Below are 18,809 nucleotides of genomic sequence, written 5' to 3'. Positions count from 1 at the left end.
AAGGAGACTCTTTTGGCCTACAGGTAAAACGAAACGACCTAATACAGTACCATCTTCTTTGACATTTCTCTGTAAGTACTTGCCCAGTATGTCAGCTCTGCAAACATGTGTAAACTCGTCCCCACAGCTGTTGTAGAAGAAGACAAGTACAGTACTTTTTACAGTAATATTTATAGTATAGTACAAATGCCCCCAGCACCCCCTCCCCGTTCCTATTTATATGACATGCACGCTCATGCGCACGTGCAAATGAGCTTACACACACACACACACACAAACACACAACACACAACACACAACACACAACACACAACACACAACACACACACACACACACACACACACACGCTTATACACTCTCACTCACACGTCTGCACCAATGCACCACAATGGAAATTAGCCTCTGGGCTTTTTTGTGTTTGTGTTTATTGTGTGTATAATATGTATTGATTATGCATTTATGCCTATTTTCAATAAAAAATATCAATCAATTTATCACAAGAGAATCTTTGGTTCAGTGGCTGCCTGTTGCCCCTACAGCAATGAAAGGTCGTCGGGATCGGGACTCGAACCCGCGACATGCTGTCAGCGGGTCCGATCAGCGGTCCGGGACCCAAAATTAACTTTTGATAATGTTGGGGCAGTGAGGCATTTGAAGTTCATATTGAAGTATTTCCCTTGTCAGCAAATCAAGAGCAGTGGAAAGGTTGCCCTTGATGAGGTCAGTGTTTGGTGTTGATGTTACTATCTGGAAGAATTTAATTGGACTCTTGGCTTATGGAGATAATTAATGGTCCGATGCGCTCAAGATGTTCCTGCTTTTGAAGGAGAGGGAAAGGGCCTAATGAAAGCTAATATTAATAATAAAAATCGTTGCTGTCCGGCAGAAACAGTGTATCTCCATATTTCGACTTTGGATACTTTTTCGTAAATTAATGCCCTACTTCATCATACAAGTGTTGCACAAAAGTAGTGAAAATTGCAGATCTACAAGCTCGCGATTCGACGTGTTGTGAGCTTGTAGATCGGCTATTTTCAAAATAGTGATAAAAAAAATAAGTTTTTTTGGACGTTTACAAAATTATAAATGTGATGCTCAGTATGGATGAAGTATCTTCTTTTCACAGTTTTTACAAATCCAACTGTATGCATCCATTGTGATCCATGTGCTACTGTATGTGATGAGTACGTTATGCAAGGAAACTTCCTTTATGATAAACAAGTGCCTCTTAAAAGCATCCACCAACTCTGCTTCTCAAATGTCTTTGTGCAGGGTATTTCATCATTTAACCCATTAAGACCGGGAACGCATCTGTGTGTCATTTTTTGATTTTGTTGGGCTATTAAAAAATAGCAAATATACAAGCTCATAGTGCGCTATCTTTGAATATATATTTTTAAAGCGAACATTTGTAACTCAAATCTTTGCTTCTGGGGGTCCCTGGAACAACATATTTGGAGATGGGGGTCTGCGGCCAAATACATATCATTTTGGGTGTCCTTGACATGAAAAAGTTTGAGAACCACTGATATAGCAACATAGGTTTTTTCAAAAAACTGTTAGGATTTAGAAGACATTTTGTAGAATCGGCCTCAGGTCTTAGGAGCATAATGTGTGAAGGCAGTGCTGCCAAGTGTCTTGTGAGTGAGTTTGGGTATATTAAACCTGCTGCAGAGGACCTTGGTTTCCGGGGCTGGGACGTTGAAATCCATTCTAAATGGAATTTGCTGGAATCCAGTGAAGTGTAGCCAAAAACAGGAGTGCATGATGTGGTCTCTCTCTCTGCTGTTATTGTTAGCAGACTAGCGGCTGTGTTTTGAATCTATAATCTCTTGTAATTGAGGTAAAGCAACTACTGGAGCACAGTCTGTTAAGTGCCTGTATTAGTGAAGGTGCACGTCGCACCTTTATTGATAATAAAGTCACGTAACAGTCCGTACCGCTCCAGTGGTTTCGTTAGCTTTGCTGCAGTGTCCTTCTCCTGAGATGCATCGGACCTGCCGCTACCTGGCTGATGCGCGGTGGCATTCCCTTTCTTCTCGTGTAACTGACTTATTGGCAGTGATGGAAGAAGTACTCCATTTTTTTTACTTAAGTAAAAGTATCAATACCACAATGTAGAAATGCTCTGTTACAAGTAAAAGTCCTGTATTCAAAAGTAATACAGGACTAGTAACTAAAGTTTTCAAATAATTGGAGTGAAGTAAAAGTATAATATTTGCCCCAGAGATGTAGTGGAGTAGAAGTAAAATTATCGAAAATTGGAAATACTCCAGTAAAGTATAAATACGTCAAATTGTAATTAAGTACAGTACTTGAGTAACTGTAATTAGTTACTTTACACCCCTGCTTATTGGGGGACAGTATTGCAGTAGTTTTATGTACTTGTAATAAAGGCATATAGTCTCAGCAGCATCCTGCTGTATTAAGAATTGCTGTAGTTTGGAGGTATTTCCTACATGGAAGACAGTTGACTTGGTCCCCATGTTGATGTGTGTCACAACCTCCCAACTGGTCTAGAAGAGCATCCCTTTTGGATTGGAACAGATAGGATTACCTCAATTGTATTTGCATTTAGTTTAAGGAATGCTAATTTGTCTACTGATGGATTTTTAACAGGCAGGAAGTCAACAAACAAGTAGCATTGGGATCACTACGGTAATTTTTAAGTATATACAGTACCTGCGTGTCATCTACAATGTAGATATGTCACCTGGACAATGCAAATGACACAAAACACACACTTTTAGATTGTAGATACATAGTATGAAAGTTCACATTATGTTTTTGTGTAAAACACAGAAATAGTGTTTCTGTGTTTTACACAAAACATAATGTGCGATATGAGTTTCAACATGCCGTTAGCTCAAACTTACAGCTGCCAAGAATTTGGGGTTTTAATTTTGTTTACTAGGATATATTCCCCACTCTGATTTCTGATGCTGTAAAACTGAACAAATAGATAGCACAGTAAATAGTGCAGTCGCATCATGACATCATAAACACAGTGCCAACACATCTAGTCTGTAAAGGGGAGAAGTGCACGGTAAAATCCACAGTGTTAATTTAACTCTTGAGAGTGTACAAATGTCACCAAATAGTCATCTGTACACTCTCAAGAGAGTGACGTTGGCCCTTTGATGTTCAGGTGGAAGGGAGAGGTGCCGTCTGTCTTGGGTCGATCACAGCTTTAGCCTGGCTGTGCTCTGTAAATCATTGATCGACTTTGCTGGGAAAACTGTTGAACTTTTCCCAGCCGACACGCATTGCGTTTCACTCACAAAACCTGTAGTTTGTCATTTCCTCTGACAATGTGTGATTAGACTCAGCTGTGTGAACCCCCTGCGTTATCAGCAGGGGAAAGTATCTCTCTCAGCAGGGCTGTGTTTGAACAGTAAAGCCTGTTTGTGGCTGAAACCCCATCCATTAGGGACATAGGTAAGCCCGGTAGGCGTGGCCCGTGTGTCACCTGGATATATCTGTGTCAGCGGTTGCTCTCAGGGCTATGATAAACAGCTAAAATAAACACACACGCGCGCACACACATGCATGAGTGTAGCAAGCAGCATGCGCGCTCATCCACACAACCGCCCGCAGCCGCCTCTGTAGGGGAATTGACCTGCATGTTCACGATGACATGCATACCAAACATTATTGTTGAGCCTTCTATCATCTCAAACATCAGCGTGACATTTGAAGAGTTTTGTGTTTGACCTATTTCTGTCGCTTCTTTTTACTTCACTTCTCTTGTTATCAAGACAATAGGTGTTGTTTGCCTTGAGTCCACGAGGAGGACTGGAATAGTTCATTGTTTAACCAATTTAAATGTTCCAATTTTCATCATTTGTACTCATTTGTCTTTATTTTGATCAAAAAAAATTGGATTGGTATTTTTATTGAACGTCCTTGTTATTCCTTTTTAACTGTAAACCTTATTATAATAAACTAAACTATAATGGTTTTCAACTGTTTGTTATCTTTTCACAGGAACGTTGAACGCCGGTGAATACGCCTTCCCGTTCCAGTTCCTCATTCCAGGTACTTAGGTTGTCTTTATCACTGTCCATATCACTGACACGCCTGTGGTTCCCCTAATTGTTTTCCAAGGTGAATTACTCCACGATCGTTATCAGAATTCCATTTCGTGGCGAAACAAATAGGTGACGTAAAATGACCTGCAGTTGGAACCACCGCTGATATCATATCAGTCAATTTGGAGATACAGTAGATAACCAGTGGTATTTAACATTTGGTCCCATTCCGTCTACGTTATTATGGCTAGACTATTGTTGCGCTGCATTAAAGTAGAAATGTGTCATTGTTGTCAGACTAGTATCACTGCGTGTTCAGTATTGTGAAACGTACCTTAGCGTGTAGTTACAGGGGTGTATTAGTGAATACGCAGACAGAGTGGTACCATAGCAACACAATATTTTTATGCTTACTTGCTTAGCCGTAATAAATGATTTGTTTTCTATGTTTTTATGTAAGCATGATTTGACAATGATGGAGCGTGTCATTGGAACCAAATGTTCCAACGATGTAACATGTAATATAGGCGGTGTGCTTTAAAGTGTTCAACCGAGGGCTCCTTTGAATGAAGCACAAAGCACTGTGATGTAATATAAAGATTGGCATGGCACCTAGACCTATGTCATCAATAATCTAGGAAGGCTCAGCTGTACGCACTTGCACTTCACATAGTTAATGTTAAACTGTACTAATGTTAGTGCCATAGGGGCCTCTGAAAAGGTACTGTATAACACTTGACCCATTCCCTGAAGACAAAAACTTCCACAGAACCAGTGGTGGAAAGTAACTAAGTACATGTACTCAAGTACTGTACTTAAGTACAGTTTTGAGGTATTTTTTACTTTACTCGAGTGTATCCAATTTCCAGTACTTTTACTTCTACTCCACTACATCTCAGAGGCAAATATTGTACTTTTACTCCACTACAAGTATTTGAAAACTTTATTTACTAATTATTTTGCAATTATCAATTATTATAATTTATAAAACATACATTAACCACTTTAGCCCTATTTAATACATAGGGTATTTGAAAATAGCCGATCTACAAGCTCACAGTCACACAGTTGCATCGCGACGCATTGTGAGCTTGTAGATCTGCTATTTTCAAACATTTTACCAATACATTTGTACTTTTACTCAAGTAAATGTTGAATTCCAGACTTTTACTTGTAACAGAGTATTTCTATAATGCAGTATTGATACGTTTACTTAAGTAACATATCTGAGTACTTTTTCCACCACTGCACAGAACACAATGCAAACCAGAGTTAAACTAGCTAAACTAAGTACTTTCTCCCTGTGAACACACAAACGGCACTGGCTCAAGAGGTAGAGTGGCCGCTCGGGAATCGGAAGGTTCCCAGTTTGATCCCCGGCTCCTCCTGGCTTAGTGTCGAAGTGTCCTTGAGCAAGCCACTGACACTGCTCCCGAGGAACAGGTTGGTGCCTTGCATTGCTGTTGGTGTGTGTGTATGTGTGTGTAATAATGCACATTGTTTTGGATAAAGGCACTATATAAATGCACCATCACTCACGCACACACGCACGCACGGCAGTGGTGGAAAGTAACTGAGTACATTTACTCAAGTACTGTACTTAAGTAAAATGTTTAGGTACTTTTACTTTACTTGAGTCTTTCCAATTTCCAATACTTTTACTTCTACTCCACTACATCTCAGAGGCAAATATTGTACTTTTACTCCACTACAATTATTTGAAAACGTTAGTTACTAGTTACTTTGCAGATATAAATTATTACATTATAAAACTATAAATTATTACATTATAAAACATACATTAACCACTTCAGCCCTATGTTATACCTAGGCTATTTGAAAATAGCCGATCTACAAGCTCACAATGACGCGACGCGTTGTGAGCTTGTAGATCTGCTATTTTCAAACATTTTAGTACTTTTACTTTTGGTACTTTAAGTACATTTTAATGCCAATACTTTTGTACTTTTACTCAGGTAAATTTTGAATTCTGGACTTTTACTAGTAACAGAGTATTTATATATTGCAGTATTGGTACTTTTACTTAAGTAAAGAATTTGAGTACTTTTTCCACCACTGTATATAAATGCACGCACGCACGCGCACGCACGCACGCACGCACGCACGCACACACACATGTGACACTTCAGGAAACACTCTCTCTCTATTTGAAACGACTGGAGGGTGATTATGCAGGTGTGAGGGCACACAGTGCAGGAACTGTCTGGGATGTTGTACTCTCTCTCTCATTCTCTGGGGTGGGTTGAGACGAGGGTTATTTTTAGCCCAGCGTCTCGTGGTGCTGTCACTGTTTAATTGCTCTTCATGGACTCTTGCTTTGCTACACGGCCTACAGCTTTTTTACCCCGCTCAGACCCCTGGGGATCTTGAGAGCGTTGGCACATTGACATGTTAACTAGGGTTATAGTTAACTAAACGACCAACAAAATAACTAAGGCTAGAATCGACACATTTGAGTTAAATAGAAGGCTTTACAATAACTAGCTGAAACATTGTGTGTTTGCAAAACTAACAAAAATCATAGTGAGAATGTTTTAAATAAAGACTAAAAAAGTTTTAGTCTTTGTCAATATTTCATACATAATCTACATACATAATACTTTTTGAATCTCACCCCTGACAAATACCCCATATTACAATAAAAAACTAACACTAAAACAAAAAATAAACAAAAACAATATACTGAAACTAAGCATTTTCCATTTTTTTGAAAATGCTTAGTTTCAGTATATTGTTTTTGTTTGTTTTTTGTACTAACTAGCAAAACCCATTTCAAAAACGAATTAAAACTGAACTGAAATGAAAAATGTAAAACTACAATAACCTTTGATGTTACTCCCTGGTTTGTGTTGAGTCAGAGTGGATCACTGCAGGCTACACACAAACTTTGCCCCCTGCAGGCAGTAAAACAGGGCTAAACATGCCATACTGGTGGACTGGCATGTTTAGCTTTGACTATCCCTAATCATGCTGTCGATCACTTTCCTAAGCAGAGCCAATGCGTTCGGTTAATTTAATCATATTATAGAAATCAATGTTCAGAGACTTGAAATATTACAGTTATTTTGATTGCATGGCGCGGAAAGGGGCCAGCAATGGGCCAAAACAGCCAAAAGCTTTGGTGTGTGTGTGTGTGTGTGTGTGTCACAGTAGACCAATCACAGCAAACCACACAGCTCCCCTGATGATGTTACGCCAATTTCAGATCACCTAATGCTGCTGTTAAGCTCTCACGTTAGCAGAACATTGATGCTTCATTCACAAACTGGCTGCACGCCTACAGTAGTAAACTTGCTATCCATAGACAGATTGTACAGGGAAGCCACACCGTTATTAGACTCTCTGTTTAGTCAAAGTCATGTCATCATGGTGTTTTATTGCATTTTCAACACAGATTGGTTTCAAAAGTAGTCCCTGGAGAAAAGATTGATTTGTGAAATTGAAGCGTCCATGACTTATTAACCTTACAATTGTGTTCAGCCAACATTGACTAAATTCTTCAGGAAGGTTTGGTAGCGTTTTGATAACTTGGGACAAAATGTAAATAAATGCTAAGTCTAAAATTAAGGGGAAATGGTCTATATTTGTTTATGGCTGAAGCTGTGAATAGACAATATCATGTATTAATGCTGGAATAGTCCTTTAAGGCCTTAACAGGTCTGTCAGATAAGGGGAAACCCAGATTGATCCAGACCCAGGGATGATCAGGTGTCGGTGGATGTGTTGGCTGCTCTGGGGACAACCATGTTGCTGTCAATATCACTTATTACAAGTTTGCCGTCGTCAATAAGATATGCTGTCAAGGATATTGCAATCAATATCTGGTTGTTCATAGACACAAGAGGCAGCAGGTGTTTGTCTAAATCAGTGTTTCTCATGCATGTTCATGTCGAGGACCCCCAAATTAATACTGTGTGTGTGTGTGTGTAGTTGGCTGCTGCCCCCCATATGAAAATGTTTGGTGCCAGGGACCCACCCATACAAAATTTGTGTTAAAATGTTTAAAAAATATTCCAAAGAATTGTTTTAAATAGCAGATCTACAGCCTGCAGATCGGCTATTTTGAAGCCAATTTATGTAGGGTTAAAATGTTTAAACTGATTTTGATGTTAAATAGCTCATTTGGCTGGGGACCCCCTGGAGTGCATTCAAGGGGCGAAAACAGTTCCTTCGGCCTGGCGGAAACAATAACACTACAGATTTTCCTGTCAAGTTTCAGAAAACTTCCTCTAAGCTGCTTACAGATGAGTTGACAAAAGACAATGTGAGAGGTCAGGTGGGGATGCAGGGAGTGGACAAAGGAGAAGGAGGGATGGAGAAGTTTGAAGAAAGATGAGAGCACACATGGGGATTTGTGAATGGCAGACTGAGTCTAAAGGGTTTAGGGTTTCACGTGGAGGAAGTTGAAAACCAGAAAAGATTAATAAACAGTGGTGGACAGTAACTAAGTACATTTACTCAAATACAGTACTTAACTGTACAATTTTAAAGTACTTTTATTTTACGTGAGTATTTCCGTTGTTTTGTTGTTGTTCTTTTACTTCTACTCCACTACATCTGAGGGAAATAATGTACATTTTACTTAAATAATGTACTTTTAATTATTTGACAGCTTTAGTTACTAGTTACTGTGTAGATTTAGATTATCATTACAGAACATGTATTGTTCATTACAGTGTACTGTACATGTAACATTAAGCCCTACTTTATACTTCATCTATATGAAAAATAGCCAATCTACAAGCATTGTAGCTCGACAAAAACAACTGGCATTCAACTGAAAAACAGGTTGTGAATAGATGTGACAATATAAATTAGGCTTGAAGCAGTGTGCTGCAGAAAGTATCCTATAGGCCACTGGTTCTCAAAGTGAGGTCCGAGGACCCCCAGGGGTCCTTGAGGGGGTTCCAAGCCATCCCCAGCTAAAGTAGTTAATATTAATGGGCACCTGCCTACTCGGGAATGATGCAAGTCGGGAATGCATGCACCATTCGGTTATGCAATACCCATTGTATCCATTGTACCCACAGTCAGCATACCCGTTGGACCTGTCTGTCTTGTGCCCCTTTTATACCCATTATATGTGGAAAAAGTGAAACATTTGGAATGTTTTTTCAACGTTTTAACAACACAAATGTGGCATAGGATGCATATGGGGGTCCGCAGCAAATTCATATTAACCCATTAAAACCGGCAACGCATCTGTGTAACCATTTAGCCATTATTTTATACTTTGGCAATTCAAAAATAGCAGATCTACAAGCTCATGAGCTTGTAGATCTGCTATTTTTGAAAAAACTTGAAAACGTGTGCAAATCTTTGAATATATATGTCTTAAAGCAACAAAAAAAACCTCAAACCTTTGCTTCTGGGGGCCCCTAGAACAACATATTTTCAGATGGGGGTCCGCGGCCAAATACACATACTTCTGGGGGTCCTTGACATGAAAAAGCATGAGCACCACTGATATTACAGCAACACAGCAAGTGTTTCAGAAAACTGTTAGGATATTAGAAGACATTTGTGGAATCTTATCTCACGTCTTTATGGGTTAATTTGGGGTTCCTCGTTCCTTGATATGAAAAGGAACACCCAGGCTACATCCTGCCCTGCTTTATTGTCTGCCTCAGAGAACAAGGAAGTGCACACAGACACCAGGGAGGCGTTGGCTGAGGTTGACTCAGCTTACGGGACTCACAGCTGCAGAGCCCTGCCTCTCCGTACCACAGAACTAGTGCAATTAGGCCTGGAGGGATGAATGGGTTTAGATAAGAAGAGCTGAGGTGAAGAGGTGAACGGCCTTGTTCCCAGAAACAATGAGAGAGACGGAGAGAGAGAGAGAGAGAGAGAGAGAGCAGCTGGGAGAGAGGAATAAATGACTAATTTATACCCTGTTGCATGACTGTGTCACTTGCTGACAAGATCTGGTCTTTTCGGCGAGGAACGCTGTCGTGCGATGAAGTCTTAAATTGAGCTTTAGACCAGCGATTCCCAACCGGTGGTCCGGAGCCCCCTGGTGGGCCGTGAGGATATTGCAAGTGGGCACCCAAAGAATTGTCGAAACATTTTATTAATAATAGTCGGTCGGACGGTTCTTGAGATACATGAACTACAGACCGATGTACAGACAGACGTACAGAGATTTTGCGCATTTATAGTAGGATAAAATGTACATTAAAAAAAAAAAAAAATCTTTAAAACCCGGCCCACCCATCCTAACACGGCAGCCTGTCGGCTGGCTCCTGTGTTAACTGGCCAGATGGGTGGGCCGCGAACACTTTTCAAGTGGCCCTGATCCAGGAAAGGTTTAGACTGTGGAGAAGACACGTGATATATACAGTAAATTAATGAGTAGTATAGTAGGATACTTCCTCTGTACTTCCTTCAAAGTTTGTCTTTGTATTGGAGGCTGAGTCAGACGGAAAGGCAGACATGTTGTGGAGATGAGAAGCTGATTGCTCAGCAGCGTCTGGGCTACCTATTGATGCACAACTGAAACACAGAACAACACCTAAACCAGCTTCATGCAGCACGGTGCCAGTCTGCAAGGCCTAAGACGATTTCTGAATTCAGCAATGACGTTTACCTCAACATTTGTATTCTGATCTAATTGCAATTTTTTTTCAGCCAACCCCTTGAGAGAGAATTTCACAAATACACATAATTCCTGGGACTGAACAATTCCAAAAGAAGAGACAGAATATGAAGTGTGTGTGTGTGTGTGTGTGTGTGTGTGTGTGTGTGTGTGTGTGTGTGTGTGTGTGTGTGTGTGTGTGTGTGTGTGTGTGTGTGTGTGTGTGTGTGTGTGTGTGTGTGTGTGTGTGTGTGTGTGTGTGTGTGTGTGTGTGTGTGTGTGTGTGTGTGTGGCGTTTTCAGCTGAATACAGCGCGCCGCCATTCTCAATGAATCAATTTGTTCACACTCAAGGACACAGACACAGTGTTTACGATTCCTGTCCCCTTTGACCAGCCAGCCATGAGCAACAGGACTTCTGATGTGTCCCCGAGGAGAGACATGCAGCTGTCTGTCTGTCTGTCTATCTGTCTCCCCCACACACTGGCTACAGGGCCCTGCCAAGCTGTCTCTGCAACCAGACTACAGCACTGCTTTTAATCCTTATTGGCAGCGGCAGGCAGGCCCTGTCCACAGAACAGCCACCGACATTGACATTATCATTCAAATGAGGATCAAGGGAAAGGCGAACCGATTAAAGGGGAGGGAGTGGCAAGAACTGTAATTATTTTTTTAAAAGCACCTTTTTCCTATCAAAATTCATTCAGAAGACAGAATTAGAGAGAAGTAAATATGTAACTCTTTGTATGTGCTGTATGTGTGTGTATGTGAGATCCAATACAAAAAAAAAGGATATGGAATAAAATAGAAGGCTGCTAAATTGTTTCAGTGTGTCTTGTGTTTTCACACTTTCTTCTTTCTATCGTCAATTTTGTCAGCGCATTCATAGCAATAGCATGATAGAATATCAGACTTGTAATGCCTAAGTTATGCTCTGTCGTACAATGGTGTTGCTCACCAATTATTTTTTTAAAGATTATACAAGCTCACAACACACCATGACGCTGCGTGTTGTGAGCTTGTAGATCGCGCAACACCGCTGTACGACTTAAAGGGATAGTTCACCCAAATTTGTTTCTATCGATTAGTCACCCCATTGAGACTTGAATTCATGGACATGTTTTATTTTTTCTTGCATTCCTAAGCCAATAATTTTATGACCGGCGGACCAGTAGGCATCGGTTCCAGTAGGAGACACAAAGGAGACTTGTTGTGTCTCCTACCGGAACCGCTGCCGGTCATCAAATTCTTGGCTTAGGATTGCGACAAAAACAAAAAAAATATTCATGAATTCAAGTCTCCATGGGGTGAAAAGTAATTTTGGCGGTGAACTATCCCTTTAAGTCTAAATCACGCCCTTGGTTCTATCCTCCTCTGTTCCCTGACAGCACTCTCCCAAAATAGTTATTTTGGTTTTCTCTTCTTACGTTTCCTTCCCTTTCTTCCAAAACCCTCCCTGTTTTCTCCTCTCCTCTGTCTCTGGATCCCGTAAACAAATAGACAGAACCTCTTCCCTCTTTGATTTATGAGTCAGATCTGCACTCATCAGACCGCCGGGCTCAATGCATCTCCTGACTTTGATTTGGCAATTGTTTCACAAATGCCAAAAAAACGTAGCAATATGAGAGCATTTGGTTGCATTTTTTGCTGGATAAGAAACATACACATGGGTACAAAGCAGTGGTGTGAAGTAACTAAGTACATTTACTAAATTTTGAGGTATTTTTACTTTACTGGAGGATTTACAATCTTCAATGCTTTTACTTCTACTCCGCTACATCTCAGAGGCAAATATTGTACTTTTACTCCACTACAATTATTTGAAAACTTGAGTTACTAGTTACTTTGCAGATATAAATTATTACATTATAAAACATACATTAACCACTTGAGCCCTATTTTATACCTAGGCTATTTGAAAATAGCAGATCTACAAGCAGCTCACAACACGTCGCATTGGAACGCGTTGTGAGCTTGTAGATCGGCTATTTTCAAACATTTTAGCCCTTTTGCTTTTAGTACTTTAAGTACATTTTGATACCAATACTTTTGTACTTTTGCTCAAGTAAATTTTTAATTCCGACTTTTACTTGTAACAGAGTACTTCTACATTGCAGTATTGATACTTTTACTTAAGTAAAACATTTGAGTACTTTTTCCACCACGGGTACAAAGTAATACATCTAAATAGGGTAAAATGTTCACTTACAGTACAGTGTAGATCAGTCTTTAGAAGTCTCGTAAGGAATTAGATTGGTGAATTTACTTTCAGATCTCTTTGTGGAAACCTATCTTTAAACCAATGTTTTTTTCTGTGGTATAGCCAACGTCTGAAGGGACTAGAACTGCGGTTTCCAACCTTCTCTGGATCGGGGCCCATGTTGAAAATCTTGAAAGCGTCCGCGGCCAGCCCATCTGACCACTTAACACGGCAGCCGGATGGCCGCGTTAAGTGGTCAGATATGGGTGGGCCGCGTGCATTTTCAGAGCATTTATTATTTCAACGATGAATCGATCGATGGTGTTCTGCTTCAATCAGTCGAACTAACATAGTATACTTAAGTTCCTATTTATCTGTGTCTAAATGAAGACACGTTTTTGTCAAGGTTTTAAAGAAAGAAAATGCCATGTCATTTTTTTATACGTTATTTGTTAGGGTTATATTATCATTTAAATTTAAATTTGTTGCCAATTATTTGGAGTCCCATTTGCAATGCCCTCACGGCCCACAGGACTAGAAGGCTACGTGCAAAGTCCCTTATCCCATTAAGACCGGGAACGCGGGGGGGGGGGGGGGGCGGAGCAGAGGCGGAGCAGAGGCGATGATTGACAGGCAAAATCCCTCAACAGCGACACCCGCAGGCAAAGATTTGTTTTTTCATTGCAGTTGAAAAGGCTTTAGAAAAGTGAGAGAAAAACACCTGCCATGGATCACTGGAGTGGATTTTTTTGTTAACTTTTTATACACGTTTGAAGGACCATAACAAAGACTTTTAATGTGTGGTAAAACTGAATGTCATGAAACCTTTAAAAAATATATATTTAAAGATTTGCACAAATGTTCATGAATTTTCAAAAAATAGCAGATCTACAAGCTTGTATATCTGCAATTCTTCAATAGCCAAAGTATAAGATAATGGTTAAAGTGGTTAAAATCTGAAATGACAGATGCTTTCCCGGTTAACACAGTGTGTAGTATCTTATTGATGACAGTGCTGTGAGGAGGAGGCCTTGATAATAATAATTGCCCAGTCTTAGTCTTAAGCCTAATTCATGCACCGCTGTACGACCGCAACACACAAATAATAGATGTTCACTCGGCGAACGTTAGTAGAACGAAGTATAAATGAGGTTTTTCCTCACTCTATTCTCAGCACCGTCTCCCAATACCTGATAATATGTTGTTCCAAAGATTGTCTTGCAGCCATTGAGGTTCTTAAATATCTATTTTGCTCAATATGTTTCCTTAATGAGTTATGGTGGGTTTTAACGGGGTGATAATAAGTGTGTCTATAAAAATCTTAGTTAATATTTGCCTTAACTTTATTCATTGGTAATGTTTACAGCTAAAATTAAACAACTGTTTACAGAAGATTATTTTACCTAACATGTGCTAGCTAAAACCCCTAAGGAGCCAATTAAGTATACTAAAAAATGTGTATTGCCTCTTATGGATTTATGGCTTTGATGTCTCTGGTCAATGTTAGTTTCAACTATTAGTCATCATGCTCACATGGTTTACTTAAAGGGATAGTTCACCCCAAAAAAAAAGACTTGAATTCATTGATATTTTTTTAGTTTTTGTCGCATTCCTAAGCCAATAATTTGATGACCAGCGGACCGGTAGGCAGCCGGTCATCAAATTATTGGCTTAGGAATGCGACAAAAAAAAGAAATCCATGAATCAAGTCTCCATGGGGTGACTAATCGATAGAAAAAAAAGTCATTTTGGGGGTGAACTATCCCTTTAAGCCTGATTTATATTTAGTTGCGGCGGAAGTGTCGCACACCGAAAAGAACAGATCTTCAAGCTCGCAACGCGTTGTGGGCTTGCATATCTGCAATTTTCGCGGCGGGACGCCGTCATATGACGAAGTATAAATCACGCTTAATCGTCTTCGATGTGAGACGATTGTTTTGAATTGTTTTCCCCTGACCTCCTCCTCCTCGTGCCCAGCCGCCGTGCCGACCTCCTTTGAAGGGCCCTTTGGGAAGATTGTTTACCGCGTGAGAGCTGTCATCGACACGCCCCGTTTCTCCAAGGACTACAAAGCCCAGAGAGGCTTCTACCTTCTGAACCCGCTCAACCTCAACACAGTGCCCGACATTGAGGTGAGAGCTACTGTATGGGGACCGGAGATTTTCCCATAAGCGCTTGCTTTTCAAAACACTTGGCCTCTATTTGGTTCTCAAAAGTGGGGTCGGGGGTCCCCCAGGGGTCCTTGATCCCGCAACGATTGCGGCATCAAGAACCCTGGAACCCCCATCAAAATGATAGGGTTCCAGGGGGTCCCCAGCAAAATGATAGATAGTTAGGAACCAAATGGACCCTTATGGGTCTGTAACTCTGAGAGTGTACAAATGGAATCAAATGGACCCGTTAGGGTCCATTTGATTCCATTTGTACACTCTCAGAGTTAAATTAACATTTATATTTTACAATATAAATTGGGGTCCCAGAGATAGGAATGCCATTAAATGGGGGTCCGTAGCCTAATGCATGTCAAACAGCATGTCAAAAAGAAAAAAGCAGTAAAAATATTCTCTTATGGGGGTCCTTATCTTTTCAAATAGGGGGCCGTGGGCTAATAAGTGTCATTTTGGGTGGTCCTTGACATGAAAAGGTTTGAGAACCACTGCTCTATGACTGTCCCAACCGTTTTCTACAGTCATGGGCATTTGAGAGCCGGTCCCCATGCCGGTTCAATCCCTTTACAAACAAAAGTGTGTACACAGTCTCATGCCAGCTCGCAGTGTGGTTAAATATATCACAGAGATGATTTAGACTCTAAATCATCTCTGTGATATATTTAACCACACTCTAAATGTTAGAGCACTGGTTCTCAATGTCGAGTCCGGGGACCACCATGGGCCCAAATGGACCCTTATTATGGGTCTGTACCTCTGAGAGTGTGCAAATGGAACCAAATGGACGGGTCTAATTGGTTCCATTTGTACACTCTCAGAGTTAAATAAACACTGAGGATATTACGGTAAGTATTTGTAACAAATGAGGGTCCGTGACCTGATGCATATCAAACTGGGTGTGCTTGAAATGAAAAAGGTTGAGAAACACTGATTTGGAGGCAGAGGTACAGCAGAGACAGGGACTTAGTGAAGCTGTGTAGAGCATGCACTCATTTGATCAGCTCCCATCTCGATCGAGCTTTATTTGATTTCAGGGCAGAGCTGCCTCTTAATTCATTTCCTCCTTGGCTCTCATGCATCACTTTGACGATGCACAGTCTTTCTGCCCCCTTGCCACTCTTCTTCGCCACGCCGACCCACAATGACCCAGCGTTCTGGCCAGTAAAGTAACCGAGTACATTTACTCAAGTACTGTACTTAAGTACAATTTTGAGGTATTGTTTACTTTACTGGAGTATTTCCAATTTTCAGTACTTTTACTTCTACTCCACTACATCTCAGAGGCAAATGTTGTACTTTTACTACACTACAGTTATTTGACAACTTTAGTTACTAGTTACTTTGTAGATTTTTAATTATTATTACAAAACATACATCACCCACTTCAGCCCGATCTACATTTCGGCCATTTGAAAATAGCCGATCTACAAGCTCACAATACGTCGCATCAAAAAAATGTATACATTTGAAAACTTGTGAAATGGGACATTCTGCATAATGAGTACTTTCTACTGTTGGTACTTTAAGTACATTTTGATACCAATACTTTTATACTGTGTGTTTCTACATTGCAGTATTGATACTTTTACTTAAGTAAAAAAAAATGTACTTTTTACACCACTGGCTTCCAGGAAGGGAGAGCTTTGTCGCTGTGGAGTCAGGCTAATGGGCGCTCCTAATGAAAAACAATAAACAACTATTTTTTTGTTTGCTTCTGTCTCCCCCAGCAACCCAGTTATGCTGTGACCACTAAGAAGTTCAGCTACCTCCTGGTGAAGACAGGAACCCTGATGCTGAAGGCTCACTGTGACCTGAGAGGCTACATCCCCGGTCAGGTCATCAGGCTAGCCGCGGAGATTCACAACAAATCTGGCAAGGACACGGGATGTGTGTTGGCCAGTCTAATACAGGTAACAGCTGAACCGCAATACTACTACAACTATTAACTCATTGAGTGCCTGAATTATTTCTGTCTATTTCTGGCCAGTACGATTTTGATTTTTTTTTTTTTTTCAAAGTAAAAAAAAAAAGTGCTTAGAAAGCGAGATACAGCCTTTTTCAGTTATAAGTTAAACAAGGAGTGGATGGAGCTGCAAATCTTCAGATAATGATATCTTGGGTTCTTTTTTTGAGTTTTTTTCTTTTTTTTTCAAAAACACGTGAAACACGTTAATGGCACGTTGCACCATAGCGGTAAAACACGTGAAACACGTTAATGGCACTCAATGAGTTATGATGATGATTATGTCATTTTCGTCAATCCTTGTTTTGCCTTGTAGCTATATTTGTATTAGGATAGCTTTGTTTAAAAACATACTTAAGGCATTAGGTATTATTATTTAATTCTTTCAAGTATTCAGCCAAATATTAGATTTTGAGCTTCGATGATAGAGATGATAGGCGATGGAGGCGGCGAGTTTTGCACAGTAGTAAAGTAGTAATTTTGAGTTTTTGCTCCAAAATAAGATATATACCTTTTGGAAAAGTCACACTTACTTTTACATCTTGTCTCAGTTAATGTATTGTTAGTAGTATTCATTACAGTTATCAGCTATTAGGAATACGTTTTGAATACCATTTTAATACATCTAATGTCCCACACAGCATTAGATGTATGGCAGCAAACAGTGTGGAGTGTTTTAATTGAAATGCATACTGCACATGTTGCTTTGTACCAAAGTGAAATACTGCCTCCTTACTAGAAAGTGACGTATAAGAGCAAACGGCCTGTGTATGATCTGAGGACCATAGCAGAGGTGGAGGGAGCCGGGGTGAAAGCTGGAAAGCACGCAGAATGGAGAGAGCAGATCATCGTTCCTCCACTCCCTCAGTCAGCACTTTCCTGTTGTAGCCTCATAGATATTGACTACTTCATTCAGGTGAGTGTGTGTGTGTGTGTGTGTGTGTGTGTGTGTGTGTGTGTGTGTGTGTGTGTGTGTGTGTGCGTGTGCGTGTGCTGGGATGTGTGTTTGTTTTGCGTGTGCTTTTTGTGCATGTTTGATTATGTTCGTGTTTCAGAAACAATCCTAATAGATTAGTTTGTTTGTTTATTTTGTTGGGTTATTGGAAAGTATTGTGGTGGATTCTTGTTATATCAAAGGAGGAAAGGATTGAATATTTTTTGAAATATTTGAAACATGATCACATTGACCTTTGTGTGGATAAACAGTCAAATTCTAAAATCTTACCTTACTGTGATTTGAATAGAGGATGAAAACATACAAATAAATGAAATTCTGCCTGTCCATATTTGGTGAATCGTAGTAGAAGTACTATTATGTGTTGTGCGTGTAGATATCCACTTGCTTAAACAGAATCTTTTGCCTGATTTGCCTATAATTTGAATTATTTAAATGTTTGAATCTCTTCTTTGTGAGCAGAGTCGAGAGACTCAAATCTGTTCCTTTCTCATACTCATGCGGCCAATTTACTGCACCATATTACATCCACAAAGCCAGGAACATGCTAATTGATAGAAAAAAAACAACATTAGACTGTTTGTTTTCCAGATTGGAACATTGGCCATTAGGCTGCAACATGCAGAGAACATTGTGAAATGAGCATAGACACACACACACACACAAGTCCAGGTACTCACAGAGTCTCACATCGTCGCTGTTGGGCAGAAATATTGGACAGAATTAATTTTTTGAAGCTTTTCGCCTTTAATGACATGCCCAAAATATGCCAGTTTGGAAGTGGTTAAGTCTACCAACGAAAAGCATTCACAAGAGCTCGTGACTAAGTAATAACTACATTGGATCCACTAGAACAGTGTTTTTCAACCCTTTTCATATCAAGGTCCATTATTTATT

The 18,809-nt window shown here is 40.1% G+C and overlaps 1 protein-coding gene across 1 annotated transcript in view; it reads left to right on the top strand.

The window, feature by feature from the left end:
* The window catches only part of arrdc1b (arrestin domain containing 1b), a 67,483-nt gene that overhangs the window by 43,188 nt on the left and 5,486 nt on the right, over positions 1-18,809 (top strand). The window contains exons 3-6 of the mRNA XM_080418595.1: positions 3,989-4,039; positions 14,804-14,958; positions 16,722-16,904; positions 17,697-17,873. Coding sequence (XP_080274721.1) covers positions 3,989-4,039; positions 14,804-14,958; positions 16,722-16,904; positions 17,697-17,873 — 566 coding nt within the window. The remainder of the gene's footprint in view (positions 1-3,988; positions 4,040-14,803; positions 14,959-16,721; positions 16,905-17,696; positions 17,874-18,809) is intronic.

This window comes from Gymnoscopelus braueri (assembly GCF_963280865.1).
Source record: "Gymnoscopelus braueri genome assembly, chromosome: 22".
In the NCBI taxonomy this organism is placed as follows: Eukaryota; Metazoa; Chordata; class Actinopteri; order Myctophiformes; family Myctophidae; genus Gymnoscopelus; species Gymnoscopelus braueri.
This window is presented reverse-complemented; position numbering and strand designations above follow the sequence as displayed.